Source organism: Elephantulus edwardii, unplaced genomic scaffold (genome assembly GCF_000299155.1).
Source record: "Elephantulus edwardii isolate Elephantulus edwardi_28Jun2011 unplaced genomic scaffold, EleEdw1.0 scaffold00087, whole genome shotgun sequence".
NCBI classification, from domain to species: Eukaryota; Metazoa; Chordata; class Mammalia; order Macroscelidea; family Macroscelididae; genus Elephantulus; species Elephantulus edwardii.
In genome coordinates this window covers 7,741,713-7,763,074 of record NW_006399837.1, presented here as the reverse complement: position 1 = coordinate 7,763,074, position 21,362 = coordinate 7,741,713, and the positions used below count along the sequence as shown (strand labels likewise).

General features: G+C 40.2%; 1 protein-coding gene across 1 annotated transcript in view; it reads left to right on the top strand.

The window, feature by feature from the left end:
- The window catches only part of DOCK10 (dedicator of cytokinesis 10), a 286,066-nt gene that overhangs the window by 110,625 nt on the left and 154,079 nt on the right, over window positions 1-21,362 (top strand). Inside the window, exon 3 of the mRNA XM_006890320.1 lies at window positions 631-720. Within this exon, the coding sequence (XP_006890382.1) occupies window positions 631-720 (90 nt within the window). The remainder of the gene's footprint in view (window positions 1-630; window positions 721-21,362) is intronic.

The window sequence follows — 21,362 nt, the reverse complement described above, 5'->3', positions numbered from 1 at the left end:
ACACACACACACACACACACACACACACACACAGTTGTTAAGTGCAGTCTAGCTGATTACAGTGAACTGGAAACAACAAACCAAAACCCTGCTGTGCCCTGGGACATCCTCACAGTCTCAGCCCAGCTGTGCCCAGGCCATTGTTACAGTGTCAGTCCAGCCCACTGAGGGTCTTAACCTCTCTTGCTGACCCTCCACTTTCTAAGAAAGGCAACATTACTCTGATTATTCAAAAACATCTTTAACACAGTGTGAAAATAGTGCTGACTTGTACATTTTTTCTCCTCTTCATGTTGATTTTAGCCTTACCAACAAAATAAATAATATAGCAGATACGCCAAAGTTAAAAATATGTAGATATCCATTTTTGTTATTATTGTTGTTTCCTGCAAGAACTGAGTTTAAATATCATGAACTGTCTTGATACAACAGGAATTGTAGGAGTGTTCGTACAATATGAAAGCCAAAGGAATGTTAAGAATTATAGAAGTTTCTCTGTTAAAATATCTGCAAGGCTTAAAAGTGAAGATCTAAAATAGCTTTCCTATTGTGTTCACAGTTTGATTATCTGCTCCTTGCTATTGTGTGGAAGTGTTTCATTTTTATTTTTTCTCTCCTTGTTCCTCTCAGACAGCCACAGTGTCTTGGGATATCCGGACCTTGTACTCAACAGTGCCTGAAGATGCTGCAAGCAAAGCTGAAAGTCTGCTGGTCAAAGAGGTGGGCGTGAGATTCACTTCCTTCATTTGTGAAGCTCTTGCTTTCCTATCGTCAGCTCTGAGCACTCTGTCACTATTATTCTTCAGGGAATTTCAGCTATGACCAGGCTATGATCTGGTCGTGCCTTTCAGCCTTCATCATGTATACATGCCTTCCATTTTCCTTCTAAGGATATGTTTATTATCTGATTTCTATACATTGATTATATTTCATACTTTTCCTATTTCTACTCTATAATTCTCATCCATTAATCTTGCTCTCTCATGCTTCCCTGCCTTCTGGGCTTTATCTCTGGGCAAATGATGCTCTTTTCACAATTATTTAAATTAAAATCCCCTCTGACAAAATACTTGAGAAATATTAATAGAGATACTTCATATTCTTTGATTCAGTTGGACCAAATTGTGTGAACTAAAAAGACAAAAAACAAAGCATAAACACCTCAAACTCATTATCATCAAAGTCAAACCGGAAACGGCTCCTAGCTGACCCTATGAGCTGTGGGGTTTCTGACACTGCTGATTGCACAGGGAAGACTCCGTATTTCTCCAGCAGAGCCCTTGGTGCGTTTGAACGGCCCGAGAGAAACCACTTTTATGTTAGCAGTGCAACTCTCCGCAGATTCTGCAGCCAGAGACCCTTAACTGTAGGAAGGGCCATATTATGTGAGAATTATGTAAAATATGGTGTCTATATTAAGAGGTGTAGTGTATTTTTTCCAGCACAATGGAAGTGGTTAGTAGTAGTGACCCAGTAGACATTTTAAGGTACTGACAGCAGTCTGTTAGTACAGCTTCTACCTGCATTCAGTTTGCATATATCTTACTTATCTAATAATGCTGCTATAGCAGAGATACTACTGTAAGAGAGTGGATGGTTTTAGTAGACAGGCCTTTTCTTCTCCTACAGGCCCAAATGCAAGATGCTGGCTTTGCAGGGACCTTTTTTTTTCATCTCTGTGTCTTTTGATTCTAAGAGTATTTCAGAGCAGGAAGCCAAGTCCAAAGGATGCACCCACCCTTCTCTCTTCTGTCCTGGTGGCTCTGAGCTTTCCCCTGTCTGCTCACCTTTCTCTCCTTTTATTTCTTGTCAGATAAAAGGTGTTACGGGTCACACCCCAGAGAAACCCCGTCATATCAGATCAGAAGTGTGATTGGATTAAGAACGTTGCATCCTCCCCTTACTCCTTTTACAATAATTTTTTTCAGATCATGAGGATCATTAGATAACTTCCACACGGTATCTTTACATATGTGTATTTTTGTGGGGAGGGTCACAATCCATGACAGCAAATGAGAGTCATCAAAATACTTCTCCCTCCTGCAGACTGTTCACGTGGGGTTTGTCTCTAACCGTCTCCATCATCATGATAGCCCATAGCTGTTACTTAACAGTTGTTTATCAGATGAAGGAATGAAGACTGTACACAGTGATAAAAGTTAACCCAACGCACGTCAAATTGAAAATAATGGAGTCTTTAATTCTGAGAAAATGTTGTGGCTGAGTTAGAGTAAATGAAGATTGTTGAAAACACAATTTAAGTGAATGAAACATACTGTCAAGGTATTATTATATGAAAATCGAGAAAAAATATTAAAAATAAAACTGCATTCAATAGCAAACTCTCATCTCTTAAATACATTTGATTTGTATTAGTGTGAGTTAGTCTTACTAGTATACACAGTGTAGTAGTATACAGTCAGAACTCCCTGTTTTATTTTTAATCATAATTGTTGTATTATTCAGTTGTGGAATGATATCAATGATATCATCCGTGAAAAAATAAAAAGATCATTACAAAAGCAAAAGAGAGGGAAAAGAAAACAGAAATGGATGTCAGAGAGACTCTGAAAATTGCACTAGAGAATTGAGAAGCCAGAACAAAGGAAACTTGCCAACAGAGCAGAAGACAAGCAGATGTTACATTAGGATGTGCATATAGCTACAATGGAAGAATAAAAAGGGCAGAGCTCACTCTGCACTTCTCAAGCTGAAAAACAAATTCAAGTCGCAATATTGAAAGATGTTTCGGGTAATATATTGAATGACCCAGGAGGCATCAAAAGAAGATGGAGGGAATACACAGAGTCATTGCACTGACACTGAGAAATTTCAGTAAGTACCATATAAACAGGATCCCGTGGTAATGACAGAGGAAGTGGAAGCGGTATTGCAGGCACTAGTAAAAAATAAGGCCCAGGTGTCAATGGGCTACTTATTGAGACTTGTTTCAATTAACAGATTAAGCCCTGTATGCACTCACCAGTCTATGCCAGGAATTTGGAGGACAGCTGTCTGGCCAATGAATTGGAAGAGGTTCATATTTGTTCCTATTCCCAAGAAAGGTGATCCAACACAATGTGGAAACTTTTGAATAATACAATTAATATCACTTGCAAGCAAAATACTGCTGAAGATTATTCAGAAACTGCTGTAACAGTACATAGGTAGGGAACTGCTATAAATTCAAGCAGTATTTAGAGGAGGCCATGGCACCAGGGATATCATTGCTGATATTGGATGGTTCCTGGCTAAAAGTTAAGAATACCGGAAGAATGTCTATTTGTGCTTTATTGACACTGTAAAGGCCTTTGACTATGTGAATCATAACATGTCACGGCTAACATTGAGAGGAATAGGGATCCTAGAGCACTTAACTGTGCTCATGCAAAACTATACCAAGGCCAAGAGGTTGTTGTATGAACATAGTAAAGGAATACTACATGGTGTAAAATTAAGAAGAGAGTGTGTCAGGGGTGAATTCTCTCTCCGTACCTATTCAGTCTTTATGCTGAGTGAATTATTCAAGAAACTGGACTCTGAAGAAGAATACAGCATCAAGATTGGAGGAAGACTCATCAGTAACCTGTGCTTTGCAGATAGCAATATACCGCAATATATAACAATAGATAGCAAGATAATATGCTTGCTGAAAGTAAGGAGGACTTGAAGCACTTGTTGCAGAAGACCAAAGAATACAGCCTCCAATATGGATTGCATCTCAACATCAAGGAAACAAGAGTTCTTACCACTGGACCAATAGGCAACATCATAATAAATAAAAGAATAAAAATGTCAGCAACTTCTTATTTGGATCCACAGTCAACACCCTTTGTAACAGCAGTCAGGAAATCAGGAGACGTATGGTACTGGGAAAGTCTGCAGTTAGGGGCCTCTCCAAATTATTGAGAGGTAATGATGTCAGTTTGAGGACTAAGGTACTTCTGATTCAGGCTGTGGTCTTTCTGAACATTTGCTCTGCATCTGAGAGCTGGATAATGAGTTAGGATGATAGAGCATTGATGCCTTTGAGCTGTAGTGTTGGAGAAGAGCACTGAACATTCCAGGGACTGACAAAAGAACCAACTGATCTGTCTTGGGCAAAGTGTAGCCAGCATGCTCTTTCGAGGCAAAGATAATAAAGCATTGCCTAACATACTTTAGACATGTTGCCAGAAGAGGCTATTCCTTGGAGAGGGATGTGATGCTCAGAAAGGCAGAGGGTCATTGACGGAGGGGAAGACGTTGGACCAGATTGATTGACACAGTTAATTCTGCAATGGGCTCTAATGTGTTGGAAGGTGTGAGGATGGCACAGGATAGGACAGGGGTCAGTTCTGTTGTTCATAGGTTTGCAATGGGTTGTGCTCAACTCAACAGCACTTAACACAGACAACAACAACATGTCCAAAGTATGTGAAATGATGCTTCACAATCATTACCTATAAGGAACACCACGATTCCACTTAAATGTCCAGAACATACTTGTTTGTTCACTTGGTAATCTACGGGATATTCAGTACTCTTTCTCCAGCACAAGTCAAAGTTATTGATTCTTCTTCTTTTATCTTTTTTCATTGTGCAACTTTCAAATGCATAGCAAATGATTGAAAAAAAAAACCATGGCTTGTATCAGGTGGACCTTAGTCTTTATCCTTAGCATTTTGGAGAGGCCCTTGACAGCAGATTTTCCCAAGGTAACACATCTTTCGATCTTTTGATTGCTAATTCCCCTAAAAGCAAGTTTGATAATATGATGTTTAAAGCATTTCACTGATAACCCAATGTTCCAGGGTTTAAGCCCACAGACTACTCTGTAGGAGAAATATAACACAATCTTCTCCCATAAAGATTTCAAGCCCATAAAACACTATGTGCTAGTCTCCCGTGTGCTAGAATCACCATACGTTGGACTCAGCCTAGTGGCTGAAAGTGTGTTTCATTTCATTTTTGGAGAGTGTGTTTAGCGGAATTATTATTATCAAGTAAGACATTTCTGTTTCTTTAAAAAGAAATACTGGTTTACTATCCCCATTACTAATATAAAAATTATTTCAATTAAGCCCATTAAAAGTCCTGCAGAAAGTGACTGTGCTAACTTGGGAAAAATTTTGCAATATTTATAATATTGAACTCTGAACTGGGATTTCTTGTGTATTCCTTGAAGGAAAACTGCACCTTATTCATAAATATTTTTAACTTTGTTAAATTTATTTTAGGATATTTTCTAGCCCTTTAACATTGTTTCTAGGGTTTCTTGTTGTTGCTGGGGGTTTTTTTGTTGTTTTCTTTTTCTTCATCATTAGCTGCTTTCAAGTGAACTCCAACTGGTGACAACCTAGGCATAGAAGATTCGAGGTCTCCCAGTCCAGCACCATCCTGAGGGAGATATGGTGGTACAGCCCACAGGAGATGTCCTGCCACCCTAAACACAGTGCCTCTCTAGCAACTGAAACCCACCAGTACCCCCAAGGGAGAAAGATGAACAATCATCTCCCATCCCATTTACAGTCTTTCAAAAATCCCATTGAAAGATCAGCATGATTCAGTTCCAACTCTGAGGCTGTAAAGGACCCAGGAGGAGACTTCCCATCTTTTCTTTCAGAGAAGGTTGAATGATCAGAGAGGCCCAGTCTTTGAGCTCCGTGTGGCATTGTAGCTTAGCTAACTTTTACTGTGCTTCCCTTCCACACCTTTCACAGGCAATAAATGAGCACTTGCTTCTGAGTTTCCTCTTTCTTCATTATCATTATCACGTTTTAATGTCAAGGAAACAAACACATTCCTTCAGTGATTGAGAGGCAGAACAGACAGGTCTGGACCAACGCCCCCTGATGGCCTTTGGAGCCCTTTGGCTCTCAGACACAGTGCTAAATGCCAATCCAATGAAGTGCTTTACTGGAGCAAGCCCTCAGAAGCCACAATCCCCTTGCCATTTGCCCTGGCAACCCCGCGGTAGTGCGTTTCCAGGTGACTGCTGCGTGTTTACCAGTGGACCATGATTAGGGAAACATTGACTGGATATTTGAAAGCAGATTAAGTCAGTGCTGAAATGAATTCACTGAATTTTATTGGTTATAGAAACACGTTTCCTTTATGTACTTGGTGAACTTTTAGGGAGCTCAGATTGCTCAGTGGTAAGGAGGAGCTGGACTGCCAACTCAAAAGCAGGTGGTTCGAATTCACCAGCTGCTCTGGGGGAGAAAGATGGGTCGTCTCCTCCGGCATGACTGAGGACATCTGAAAACCCGCTGGAAGCTCAGCCAGCTTTTGCTTCTGACCCCGTGGCAGTAAGAGTGTGTCAACTCAGCAGCATAGGAGGCAGCATGGATTGGAAAGAAATTCTTCACCCGTGGATATCGATGCCTGACTCCTGTCCAAAAAAAAAAAACTGAGCAAGAATTCAAAGGGATATGTGTTTAGGTATTATTGTCATGACAAGAGTCCAGAACAAAGGCTGCATAGTGGAGTGGACTTGGGGGGAGGTGTAACAATGAAAGAATTTTTCTTTTACTTTTCAAAGAGAAGAACGAACTGGAAGGGAAGGGTGGGCAGGGAGAAAAGTGCAACAGTGAATGAATGGAAATCCAAAGTCTCTAAACTTTCACTAAAATTAATAATAAAAAAAGGGGGGGAAGAATTAAAAGATGAAGAAATGGATTTATTTACCAAATTCTACTCAGAATGGAAAGGAGGCAGAAGAAACACACATGAATTCTATAAGACTGTACCCCGGTTTTATTATAGGCTGCCAGCTGAAGGTGAAGTCTTACTCCAGAAATTAAAAGAAGAATCCAGAGCTGCCTGTCTGTAGAGGAAAAGCAGAGAACTAGTAGATAATGAAAAACTACAGAATTTATGGTTCTCGCTGGACAAACACCAGACACCGCCTATGGTTGGAGAGGAAGCAATGATAAATTATGAAAGTTTCTTGAACGTTGGTTGCAGAGTTGGACCACAGTGTAGGCAATTCTTTACAGCAAAAGTCTTTGCTGAACTCCTTGATACAGATTCCTATGGAAGAATTTCTATCATGCAGTTTTTTAATAATGTCATGAGAAAAGTTTGGCTTCACCAAACAAGAGAAGGACTCAGTTTATATGATGTTACTGGACAAGGGTACCTTCGAGAATCTGATTTAGAAAATTACATATTGGAACTTATCCCTCTTTTGCCACAATTAGATGGGCTGGAAAAATCCTTTTATTCTTTCTATGTTCGTACTGCTGTTAGGAAGTTCTTCTTTTTAGATCCTCTCAGGAAAGGTAAAAATCGAAGCTATGTTAGCATGCAGCTTCCTAGATGATTTATTGGAGCTTAGAGATGAGGAACTGTCTTTAAAAAAGTCAAGAAACAAACTGGTTTACCGCTCCCTCTGCACTGAGGGCTTATGGCCAGTATTTGAGTCTTGACAAGGATCACAATGACATGCTCAGTAAACAACTCTCATACTACGGAACTGCAATTATGACCAGTGTCTTCTTAGACTGGGTTTTCCAGGAATGTCTCACTTATGATAGAGAAAAATGGTAGTCCTTTAAATCTCCTAATATAGTAGAAAACCAACTTGGACTCCCCTACAACTTCCTCGGGACCTTTTTTTTTATGTTATTTATATGTTGTTATTGTTGTTGTTGTTGTTGTTGTTTTTAAGTGCCATCGTGTTGTAGATGACTCATCGTGACCTTAGGAAGGAAAGACCTGAGCACTGTTCATAGGGTTTCCAGAGCAAGCCATTTTAAAAGTGGATGCCACTCCTGCTTCCAAGCTTGTTTTAATCAGGAAGCTCCACCAAACACTGTCCACCCGGGGTAAACATTATCACATTTGGCACATCAGTGTCACAGTGTTTAGCATCACAGCAACCACAAGTTACCTCTGTACAGCAGTGCACAGACCAGTGCTATACCACTTAGAAGAATGTGTGATAAGGGAAAAAAATCAATTAAAACCAGGCCTGAAGGCCACAGATTAAAATCACCCCCACCTTGGGCTTGGTAGCATAACTTTCTGTCCACTAGGCCAACATGGCTCTTTGTGGTCGTTGTTATGGTTGTTAAACAGTAATGAGTTTTTAAATAGGAGAACTTATCACTTCGCCTCACTTCCCTTAGTGATCAGCATTCCATCGACTGCTCACCAATCCCAGGCAACAGCTTCTGTAGGACCAGCTCCTGTAGATGACTTTCAAACTGGTCTCCAGTGCCATGCTGCCTACCAAAAAGGGTTTTAAATAGGAGGCCTTATCACTTTGCCTCACTTCCTTTAGCAAATCAACACCCGCCCTAGTGCTCAGCAATCCCAGCCAGTGTGTGACAAGTTCTTCAGGAGCCCCCGTGGGTGGGTTTGTAGGAAGAGCAGTTCAAAAGAACAGATTAGGCATCCACCTCCCTTACACATTCCAGCCTTAGAGATCCTGGGAAGGCAGTTCTGGTCTGTCTCACAGGATTGTTGCGACGTGGAATTGACTCAATGGCAATGAGCTTGGTTTGGGAATAGGATATTGTAAAGTGTAAAACCAGCTCGAATTCTTTAAGATGTGGATCCTTTAATCTTAATTTAAAATCTTAGATCCTTTATAAGCTCAGAGTAAGTAGAAAATTTTAATTTGTCCATTATCAGTGTATCTGCTGTAAGGGAATATGAAGTAGTAAAAATGATCCGACGAACTGGCAAATCCTGTTGACTTTTGAGATAGGTGGTGGTGGTGGTTGCGTCATACCACACCATGGTGTCTCAATTGGCTCATACCTGACCCTCTAGCAGGTTGTCAGAGCTGGTAAATGCCATGGGAGGAGATTCAAACTGTGTGCCTTTCAGTTGGTAATACAGCTCCTTACCATGAGGCCACCAGAGCTCTTTCAGAGAAGGTAGTTCAGTCATTAAATTATGTTAGATATAGTACCGTATATGCCATGGCTTAAATCAGGCTAACCCTGTATGAGAGGCTACACAATCAACAACAACATGTTAAAATAAAATTATTTGGGGCGGGGTGGGTGTGGGTGTGCGGGGATTGTATACCAGTGAAGGAATTTTTCTATTATTTTTCAAAGAGAAGAACAAATTTGGGGTGGGGGGAGGGTTGGGCAGGGAGAAAAGTGCGACAATGAATGAATGGAAATCTAAAATCTCTGTAAATGTTCATTAAAATTAATTTTAAAAAAAGCTCAAAAAAAGAAAATTATTAGGCAACTTAAAAAAATAAAATGTGTTAAGTCCATGGCAATAAGAATATGTTAACCCGAAGGCAGGAAGTGTATTAGCATGACCTTTGGCCCCTCTCAGGTATCAAAGGCAACTTTGTTGCTAGGCAACAAGCTGACAAGCACCTAGTTTAAAAAACCCAGTTTAATCTTTAAAAGTTACCTCTCATACAATTCTATTTTGAGAACTCTCAGCTTCTTTTGAAAGACAATAGACATTCTCTTAAAGTTTTTCAATTTATAATGTTTAATGAGAGCAGATAAAATGAACTCTCCCTTTTCAGTTGAACCTTTATTATCTATTAAGTACAAGGTTGAATAGTTTTGTTTTTATTCACATAAGAGTGTTATTTATGCATCCACTTTACCAGTTGGCAGTTATGCTAACATCAAGCTCTGAATAAGCAAATTGATTGTTTTTGTTGTTGATTGACTTCCAGTCAAGCACAACTCATATCGACCTTATGAACAAAAGGCCTGAAGCTCCTCTACAACTATTGACATTTATCAAAGCAGGTTGCTTAGGAAGTGGATGCCACTCCTGCTTCCAAACCTGTCATAGTATGTTATGAGTCATTTAGTCACCTGTGGTGTATAGTGGCCCTATGTCAGCCGCTCTGAACCCTGCCCTGTCCTGAACCAGTCTTACTAACTCCTACACAACAACCCCCATTGTCCCAGTTACTGTATCAATCCGTCTCATCCGGGGTCTCTCTCTCTTGTGCTGTCCGTCCACCCTTCCGAGCATGATGTCCTTTTCCAAGAACCAATCTGTCCTGGCCATGTGCCCAAAGTAAGTGAGGCAGAGCTTCAAAATCTTAGCCTCCATGGAGATACTTGGTTTCACCCTCTCCAAGACAGACCAGTTTGCTTTCTTGGCAGTCCACGGTATGTTCAAGACTCTTCTCCAGCATCACAAGTCACAGGCATCTATTATTCTTCTGTCATCCTTAATCATTGTCCCAGTCTCTGAAGCATAGCAAGTAATTGAGAAGACCATGGCCTGGATTAGGCGCACCTTTGCCTCTAAACTGATGTCGTTGCTCTTCAGCACTCTGGAGAGGTCCATGAAAGCAGATTTTCCCAATGCAATTCATCTCTTGATTTCCCAACTGCTGGTGGATCTGTATGTATTATGTTGAGCCCTCTGTCTGATGTGACAGGTGCTTCTGCTTCATTTTACAGCCTTAAAGAGCAGGCTCTTGAGGATTGAGAGACGTGCCCCAAGTTCATACAGAGTCAGCATTAAAGCTCTGAAACCTGCAGGCATTGACTGTTGACCACAATACTGTCTCCGATGTTTGAACCTACAATAAATTCCTTTAATCCACATGCTTAATACTTTGTCAGGTCATTTCCATTATCCATTAAGGAACATTGTCCTTTATTTTGAAGAATATAAAACCCTATATATTTTAGTTTCTCCATCTTTAAATAAGACTGTTGTTGTTGTTGTTGTTTAATGCTGTCGAGTTGGCATTAAACCTACCTGCTAAAAATCCTTGTGCTGGATTTCAGAAAACAAATACAGCAATCGAATGTATGCAAACACTGTAAAACAATAAATACAACAAATGGAGACCATTGTCTTCCTCTGGATCTCGTAAGCTGTGTAATATTTAACATTTATAACTACTTAAAAAAAATCAAACATTACCATGATAAGATAGGACCTCTCCCTCCCATAGGGAGAGATGGTAATTAAAGGATCTATAAATAGGATGCACACTTCATAAGCAGAAATTCTATAGCCAAGTTTTCATCTTAATATCCTCAGAGGAATATTGTAAAGCCTGAATCTGAACACACTAATTAAAATTAAGCTCTTGCTTTGGTTTCTCTTAACACAAGATGAGAGCGCAGAGGATTGTGGGCAATACAGTAGTTCAAGAGGGAACGGGGTCTCGGGACCACTTGAACTGAATTGCCAAGCTACCCTAGCAAATGACTAAGGTATCCAGATACTCTGCCCACAGACAAACTCTTGGTGGTACCAGTTTGAGAAATCCTTTGAAGGGTTGCTATGAGTGGGGACCAAGTAACTTACTGGCCAGGGGCTTAGGCTTTGTTATTGTTGGATTAATGGCCACTAACGACTAGTTAGAAATCACGTAAAACTGGAAGGAGAAAAGGTTTTAATAAAGGAATTTATTTCTATACCTTGTAAAAAAAATACTGGTGGAAGAAAGGGAGGCTTTAATCATGATGAAAGCTATATTGCATCTCTCCTCTTTTTATTGCCTGAAAGACATTTATTTTGTCTGAAATAAAACAAGCAGCTGATGAATCAATCTCTCTCTCTCCTTCTTTCCACTTATACAGTTAAAATAATTTTCTATGTTCTGTATGTGATTTAGGACTTGCTAAGTAAGGCATTCTGTTAGCCAAAATGCCTTTTTTCAGTGAACTTTGTACACGTTCTCTATAGCTCATGGGCAGGATATAGTGAGTGCCCAGAAAATCACTCAGAAATAAGAAGGCTTTCAGAAGTTATTTTTGGCATGTATGCATAAACTAAATGGGGATGAGTGCTACTTTCTATCTCTGAATTGTTGGAAAGCAAATTGAAGAATGCTTTCCTGGTAAAGTTAATGTGAATTAAAGCAGTTTGTCTTATCTTGATTTTGTTTTGAAGAATTAGACCTTTAATTCATTTAGAAAAGTCTTGTTGGGGCTTAAACACTTTTAATTATTTTCACACATTTTTAAAGATATATTTGTGAACTAAACCGGCTCCCCTTGAGCGGAATCGCTTCTGACACCTGGTCACCTCGTGTGCTGTTGGGTCTCAAAGCTGATTTTCCAGAAATAAGTGTTCAGGTCTCTCCTACCAAGTGGCTTTGGATGAACTCTATTAGTAGCTCAATGTGTAAGCTATTGATACAATCCAGGCTTTAAAATTTATAGGTAAAGCCTTATTAATTGAGGAAATTCTTATTTTAATAGAAAAAGGAAGGTATCAAAATGTGTTGTTTCTTCCTACTTGGCCTTTCTACCTTATTGCCAACTCAGAGCTGGCCCCTCCAGAGACCATAGTTGCATGGCAAGAGATTGCCTGTCTTTGAACCAGGAAAGATTTCATCTACTGGAGAAGTACTACCTTTGAGGTAACAGCAGAACCACCCCTCTGTGAATTATGCCACCAGAGCTCCCAAGACTAAGCTGGTGGTGGTGGTGGTGGCGGTGGTGTACCATTGAGTCAGAACTGATCCATAGCTGACCATCCATTGGATATTCAGAGGCAGTTAATTGCACAGGAAATTGCCCATCCTTCTTCCTCAGAGCACCTGTTGGATTCAAACCACATGCCTTCAGCATGGCAGTGCAGTTCCTTACCTCTAGGGCACCAGAGCTCCCGAGTGCTGTTTAGATACAATCATTTTCTCCTCATCCTGATACATTCCCCTGCATCTCTTTTTGCTGGCATTATCACAAAATGTATCTGCGGGTGAGGGGGCAGGGAGACAAAAACCCAAACATTGCCATTTAGTCAATTCACGGTGACTATCCATTGGGTTTGCAAAGCAGTAAATCTTAACCACAGCAGACCATCTGTTTGGGAAAGACTAATTGAAACAAAACTCTGAAACACAATGGTTAAATGTGTCACAATATAGCAGTTAAGTGTGTAAGAGAACAATACTGAAGAATTCTATTTTTTTATTCACAGAAACTCCTTGTTTTGTTTCGAAAAATTTAAAAAACTGTTTCAATTTTAAATTATCTCTTCTTTCTCCACAATAAAAAGTCTATAATAATGTTTGAGTTGCTGTCACTGTTGTGTACCGTCGAGTCAGGACCCACCCCTGGCCAACCCTCTAGTGGGTCTTCAGAGGCAGTAAATTGAGCGGGAGGAGAGGGGCTGTCTTTCTCCCACGGAGCCGCTGATTGGTGTGAACTGCATGCCTTTGCATGGCAATGGAATTGCTTATCAATGAGTAGGGGAGTAAAACACAGTGTGCAAGTGGAGAGACCTTGGAATTTAAGAATAGCAAAGGTATATCTGTGAAGTTTGAGCCTAAAATTTGAATTGCATTGAATTATAAGCCAGGTTTTATTCCTTATTATGAGTAGAGTGATTATATCATAATATTGCCAAGGTGTTTTAGAATCATCCATTATTCATGTTTTGAGAAATTGCTTGGAAGGACTAGCTAGGACATTAATGCCGGCTCCCAGGTCGACACAGGTGTGATTTATGAAAGTCTGATTTTACAGTTCAGTCAACAGCTTTAATAGAACCATTTTGCAAATGTAATCTAGCTGTTTTCGTTTATGCCCAGTTTACCACCAACAAAGATATTGAAATGCCAACTAGGGCTACTTTACGAATCACAATAGCAAGAAAAGAGTTTTCAAATAATTTTCATGTATAATTGGAGTATAAAAGGACAAACTGTCTTTACTACTGTTGTTCCATTTTGAATGTATATTTTGAAAGCTAGGATTTTGAAACTCCGTCTCACATATTTTGGGCATGTGGCCAGGAGAGACCAGTCATTGGAGAAGGACAGCATGCTTGGAAGGGTGGAGAGACAGCACAGAGGGAGACCTTGGGTGAGATGGATTGATAGAGTGACTGGGGCAATGAGGGTTGGTGTATTGAAATTAGTGAGACTGGCTCAGGACAGGGCGGGCTTCAGACAAGCTGTACATAGGATCACTGTGGGTTACAGGCAACTCAATGACACACAACAACAACAACAACATGCTATTTAATAAAATAAGTGTGTTGGTTCTGACTCAAAGGTACATAACAAAAACAACAACAATAAGAAGTACCCTTGGTTAATGATTGATTGATTGATTAGTTGATTGATAATATCAATGTCCTTGGTACCAGCAGTCTAGAAATCAGGAGATGCATTGCATTGGGAACAGGACCTCTCCAAATTAATGAGGAACAATGATGTATGTTTGAAGACTAAGGTACACCTGATTCATGCCATGATGGTATTTTCAGTCATTTGCTATGCTTCTGAGAGCTGGACAGTGAAAAAGGATAACTGGAGAAGAATTGATGCCTCTGAGTTAAGAATGTTAGAGAGGAGCACTGAATATTCCAAAGAATGGCAAAAGAACAAGCAGCTATTTGTCATGAGAAAAGTGGATCCAGCGTGCTCTTTGCAGGTAAAGATGGTGAAGCTTCATCTCATACCTTGGGCTTGTTGCTCGGGGAGATTATTCTTTGAAGAGGGGCATCATGCTTGAAAAGGGGAAGGGTCAGTGGAACAGAGGAAGACCCTCAGCAAGATGCAGTGAGTGCCTCAGTGTACCTGAGTGTGTCAGAGATGGTGAGGATGGCACAGGATACGATGAGATTTAGTTCATAGGGTCACTAGGGGTTGTACTTGACTCTGTGACAGCTAGCAACAAAATTACTAAGTACAATTTAAAAAAAAACCAAACAAACCAACAAAACTCAAACTGTATTAAATAAGATGATACATGGTTTATAAAAGAGTCCTACTTTATATTTATCTGGTCTAACTCAGTATTGAGTTTAAGTTGTGAAAAAATAAACACTCCAAACTTGTTTTCTTCTTTAGTCATTAAGTTAAAAAGCTCATGATATAATTCACTTGACCCACTTCCGTTGCCTTCAAGTCAGAACCAGTCAGAGCAGACCCTGCAGTGGGTTTTCAGAGGTTTTAAACTGCAGCGGAGGAGAATGTCCATCCTTCTCCTTCGGAGCAGTTGGCGACTTCAAATCACCTGCCTTTGAGTTGACAGTGCAACTCCTTAACCATTAAGCCACAGGGAAAAGGTTTGGGGTTTTGTTTTGGTTTTTTTCCCAGCACCGTTTTTCTAGAATATTACTGCAGTGAATGACCACGTGTCCAGAATTACCGGGAGGGCTTCTTGTTCCACTTGTTTGTCTGGCTCTGGTGGCCTAGTGGTGAGAAGCTGCACTGAAATTCCAAAGGCGTGCAGTTCGAGGCTGCCATCTGCTCTGTGGGTGAAGGTTGGGTAATCTCCTCCCTTGCAATTAATTGCAATTAAACCCTCTAGAGGGTCAGCTATGGATCAGTTCCAACTATAGTTTCAACAATAGTATCACATCCTCAAGAGTCGTGACTTGGAATTCAGTTTTCCAGACATGCTTTCAATATATAATTTACTTGAATTCCCTTTATTTCATGAAGCTGTATTTTCAATATTTATGCAATAGGTGCATTTACTCCTAAGCTTTGGAGAGAATGGTGTAGTTCTGATAGTGGCCACTGTTACTTTACAGATGCAGTATGAAGCCTACTAGTGGCTAAGGGCCAAAAGTGGCACCTTTGCGGGTGTGTTAATCTCCCTGCCAAGAAGGAAAGAATATTATTAGATAAACCTCTTTAGCCAGAAAGAAAAATAATTTTGCATCTAAAAAGCCTGCTTATTTACTTTGGAGCCAGAGTCTAATCATCGGCCTCTTCAGGAGGTAGACGGGTTACAGTGGCAAATCCAGATTGCTCTTTGAGGTAGTAACATGATTTGAATTTATGCTGGGGGGTGTCTAAAGAACAGCAGAAAAGGGGAAAGAGGAACTACTTTCTTCACTCAACTTTAGAAGCTTTTGATAGTTGTCCATTCTTTGGGAACTTTCAGACTATCCTTTTTAAGAATTTCTAAAGCAAAAAGAATACAGAACATTCATTCACTCAACAAACATAAATGATGTGCCTACTCTAAACAAAACTATGTTGCAGTTAATTTGTTTTGTAAAAGATTTCATCTATTTAATCATTACTCCGCAGTATGTCATTTTATGGCAGCATACAAGTTGCTGTGTTGTTGGAAGCTTTGTTACATTTATTTCTGCCACCAGTGAGTTCTGCGTGGTGCAGGTTTCAGGGGAGCTTCCGCATGAAGACAGACTAGAAAGAGAAGTCAAGCAATCTACTTCTAAAAGTTGGTAAGACCTTGCCATATTATAGTTCCTTTGAAAGGGTGCTTTCTGGAATGGGGACATACTGTTTCTCCACCTTCCTCAAAATCACCAGTTAAAGGATATATTTCTGGACCTTCCTCTAGCTATTCATGCAATCTGATAGGAAATCCAGAGGGCTGCATTTAATAAGTCACCCCAGATGATACATGGGCACTATACTTTGAGGAAGCCCTGGTTCTAATGACACACAAGCCTTAAACCCTGTTGACATTGGCCAGCAAATCAGGGCATTGCTATCTGGAAAAAGTTCACCAGCTCAAAAAGCTCTTGCCCACTATCCACAGTCTTCAGGTTTGAAGTGGACTGAAGCTCTTTCTGTAATAAAGGATTCAAGGAATTGGTATTTTTTTAATCAGCCAAGGTTTTGCAAGTTAAGAAGTCAGAAGGAGATACTGGGCCCATTGCCTTGTTGTGAAGGAGCCCTGGTGGGACAGTGGTTAAACCCTCAGCTGTTAACCAGAAGGTCAGCAGTCCAGATGAGAAAGATGTGCACATCAGGATCTGTCAAGCTTTACACACAGCCCCAGAAACTCCATGAGACTGTTCGCCTCTGTCTTACCGTATCACTGAGTCTGTGTGTATGTGGTGATGATGAGTTGGTTGGTCACCTTGCTGTGACAAGCAGGTGTAGACTATTGCTGGATTTTAAACAGATTATTTCATCTTACTCATAAAGGAAAAGGAGAGGTTGAAATAGTTCTAAATGAGCATCTCAGAATGATTGTGTAGGCTGGAAAAAAAGAATAGAAACTAATTTTCTGTGTGTAACGTTTCTAAAATGTTATAGCCTATGTAGAAGAAACATTTGTGTGTTTATCAAATACACTGGATTTCCCAGAATGAGAGAAATCTTAGATTTAAAAGGAGCTTTCAAGGTCATCTTGTTCTTTGGCCACCCACTACCCAACACATGAAGCCAGCAGACAAATTTAGAAGAAATCTGATTAAGCCAGAACTTTGCTAATCAGAGCTAACAACTCTCTCCAAAACTCTGCTTTTATAAAGCAGGAGAAAATAGGTAATGATTATGAATCTGAAATATAGACTACGCTGAATTTGCTGGGAAAATGGATGTTTTTTTTAATAGCAAGTATTTATTCCGTTCTTTTCTTGTTAAATTATTTGCACAAATTATCTGGTTTAATCCTAATGAATTTTATATTAGACAGGAAATAAAATTTAGAGATATTAAGTTATTTAATTTAAATCTCACAGAGAAAACATTAAAGAACTATAATCTAAACAGAAACAACATATATCTAGGATGATTATCCAGATGTTGGAGTTTTTTAAAAAAACCATATAATCATCAAACAGTTTCTAGATTAGTTGTATAGATTTTAATGTTAGACAAATTTAAGTTGAAATCCTACTTGTAAGATTTTGGATGAAGTGCTATGCTTCTTCATGTCTCAGTGTTGTATAAAATGGAAATGATAAAATCTCAGTGTGTTTAGTAAGATTACAGATAAGATACAGAGTCATATACTATCTAACAAGAGCTGACTACTCCAATAATAAAAGCAACAAAATGCAGTAATTCAGTATACTAACCTAGTATATCAAGTTGTGTTTCTCTCTTGGTCATAAGGTTTTCACAGGCCTGTTATTTCTCAAATGGATGACCAGTCCTCCTTTCTAGTCTGTCTCAATATCTGGGAGCTCCACTAAAACCTATCTAACATGGGTGACCCCTCAGCATTTGACACAACGGTGGCAAAACTTTCAGCATCACAGCAACGGACAAGTACAGCAAACTGACAGACAAGTGCTGTCCTAATTCTAGCCTACTATAAGAAAGTTCTGCTTTCCATTTCAGTGTCTCAGAAGGAACATATCCAAAAATGTTATTAAGCCAGTAATATACCTTGCCCATTGGGAATAATACTGTGAATCTTGCTAGCCATTAAGTTGATTCTCAACTCACAAGGATGCCATGTGAAAAGTAGAGCTGCCCTGTAGGATTCCAAAGCTTTAATCAGTAATTGTTAGGAATTTCATGTCATCTAGATCTGTAATAAGCACATAACACAGCAGCAGTCAAGAAATCAAGGCACATTGCACTGGGCAAATTTGCTGTCAAGGACTTCTCTAAAGTGCTAAAGAGCCATGGAGATCAATTTGAAGACCAAGAAGTGCTGGACTCGAGACTTGGCATTTTGAATTGCCTCATACTCACGTGAAGGCTGGACAAGGAATAAGAAAGACCAAAGAAGAATCAATGCCATTGAATTGTAATAATGGTAAAGATTACTGAATATTCCAGTGTTTGCCGAGAGAATAAGAGTGCCCTGGTAGAGATACAGCGAGAGTACTCCTTAGAAGCAAAGATTAGGAGAGTTTACCGCCATACTTTGAGCATGGAGTCGGGAGGGGTCAGTCCTTGAGAAAGTAGAGGGTCAGTGAAGCGAGGAAGACTCAGAATGAGATGAATTGACAGAACGACTACAGCAGTGGGCTCGGGCATGACAGAGATGGTGAGACTGGCATAGAATTGGCAAGATCTACTGTAGATTGGATGCTTTCAGTGGCCGTTGGCTCTAGGCACTAAACAGCAACAACAGCCTTTACAGGAGCAGATAGCTAAAGAGCTTTGACTTTCCAGTTTTTGATTACTGGATGTTCACTTAGCTGTTAAACTTCTAGTGCATCTTAATATGTATGGCGTATGTCGTTCCAACCCACTAGCTTCTCTGAGGGATAGAATGGGCAGTGTCCTCCTGTGATTTACTGCCTCTGAAGACCTGGTGGAGGGTCAGCTATGAGTCTCTTCTGACTCGAGGGCACACATCAATAACAGAGGTATGGCGCTCTAGTGTCCCAGTGGTAAGAAGCTGTACTACAATCCCAAAGGTATGTGGTTCAAATCTGCCAGCTGCTCCATGGAAGAAACTTGGACAATCTCCTCCTGTGCGATTTACTGCCTCTGAGAACTCGTTGGAGGGTCAGCTATGAGTTGGTTCTGATTCAGTGGCACAGAAGCACAGCAGAGATGTGGAATGTGGAAGGATCACATTCATGAAACTATACTCTGAAACATCATCATCATTATTTTTTTATTTTCATTTTTATTATTATTATTATTACTGCTGCTGTTGTTGTTGCAGGGGAACAAGAGTGAAACAAGCCCACTCACCATTAGCTTCTCCTCTCCTTTGGGTCTTTGCTCTGATGTCACCATCTCTGTAAGAACCACAGGAACCATTCTACTTAAATAAATATGCTTTCCATCATCTTCCAGTTTCTTCCCTCTATTTTCCCCATGACACACCTCATTTTTGAATACTTTGCATGATCTAATTAATTGGTAATTTTTTTTACAATGTAGTAGTATAATGTCACTTTGAAGAGGACAGGAACAGCTGCCCTTTGTTTACTGCTGTCTCACTGTACTATCATGTACATCAAACCTGATGGGAACAGAGTGAGAGCCTGCTGGTGTTTGTTGTCTGAATTCATGAATGGATGAGCTCTGAAACTGGGAAACTGGGTTAGTTAATTAGCACATGATATTTTGTTCCACTTCTATAAGGCAGGCGTACGATGTAGAAAGTATAAAAATGTCTAGAGTATGTCATTAAGTGAATAAAAAAATCCCAGTTCAAATATAGGCTTTGAAAGGAGAAACCAAGAAAAGGTAATTGGAAAGGACTATTCGAATATGAAAAGTTAGCTTAAGGCTTTTGATTTTCCATATAAAAATACATTGTGTTATATTTTTGATATAGCAAGATAAATAGAAAGGAAAGTTGGATAGAGAAAACAATGGGAGAAAATTACTACCATAGTGAAAGGGAGCTCTGATGACTTGTTTTTCTTGTTGTTATGTGCTGCTGAGTCACCTGTGACTCATAGTGACCCTGTGTACAGCAGCTCTGAAGCCTGTCCTGTCCTGAGCCAGTCTCACTGACTCTGACACACCTACCACAATTGCCCCAGTTGCTGTGCCAATTCATCTCATCCAGGGCCTTCCTCTCCTGTGCTGTCCCTCCACCCTTCTAAGCATAATGTCCTTCTTCAAGGATGAGTCCCTCCTGGCCACACACCCACGTGTATATGAGCTGGAACCTCAAAATCCTAGCCTCCAAGGAGGAACTTATTTCATGCTCTCCAAGATGGACCTATCTGTTTTCTTGGTGGTCATGGTATGTTCTGGTGGCTTAGCGGTAATGAATTGTGCTACCAACTCAAAGGTATGCGATTCAAATCCACCAGTTGGAGGATCCACTAAGGGTTGTTTCTAACTCAAAGGTCCACAACAACATCATGTCAGAACTAAATTCATGTTGTAGGGGTACTGGTAGCCCAAGCCCTTGGCCAAATTCCTAGAATCTTTGCCTAAAATGAATATAGGGCCATTGAACTAGGTGCTCTGTGCTCGTTTCTGTCTTGTTGCTGCTCTTCTTTTTGAAATCTTCTTCTCTCTTGGACTCACTCCTACTGCCCTCCCACCCCTCTCTCCATCCTGGTCCTACTTGTGGTTTTACCTTCAGGTTCTGACCTATGTGCAGCTACTTTATTCTGAACAAATAAAGCCGTAGGACTGAGAGAATTCAGGACCCAGGAACCCATAATGGATGCAAAGCCCAAGAAATACAGTCATGGGAGTGTGAGAATGGGCAGCCCCTGCTCCCCAGCCTCTGCCAGCCTTGTCCATGTGTTTTGAGCCCCGTGTTTCCCACCAACTTCTCTCCGCTGCCACCTGGGCCCTTCTCTTCTTCACTTTCCCTTCAGTGTAGCAGTTCCACACCTTGAATGCTTTCTTCCAAAGAAAGTATGTCTTGTCTTTCCCCCGCTTAGCTGCGAGGACACTCACAGGCATTTGTTCCTTGCGCTGTAGTATGTTTGTTACTTCTATCTCCACCAATACTAAATGAAAATATCACCTGAAAGTCCTAGTATTTTCCATTTAAGTCATAGAATCAAATACTTGTCGAACTAAAAGGGATCTTAAAAGTTATTCATTGAAATCCTCCTTATGATTTGTGCTAGTTTTGTAGTAGGTGTTTGGAAAATATTTGCCATCAAGAAACAGACTGGCGGCATGGTCTGCAGTCAATTGAGCTGCTAATCCAATGACTTTGGTAGTTCAAATCCACCAGCAGCTCTGAAGGAGAAATGTCAGTGTTGCCCATTGAGATTCACAGCCTGAGGAACCTGCTGGGAGGCAACATGAGTTGGAACTGATTGATGGTGATGAGATAGAAGGAGAAGGGGAG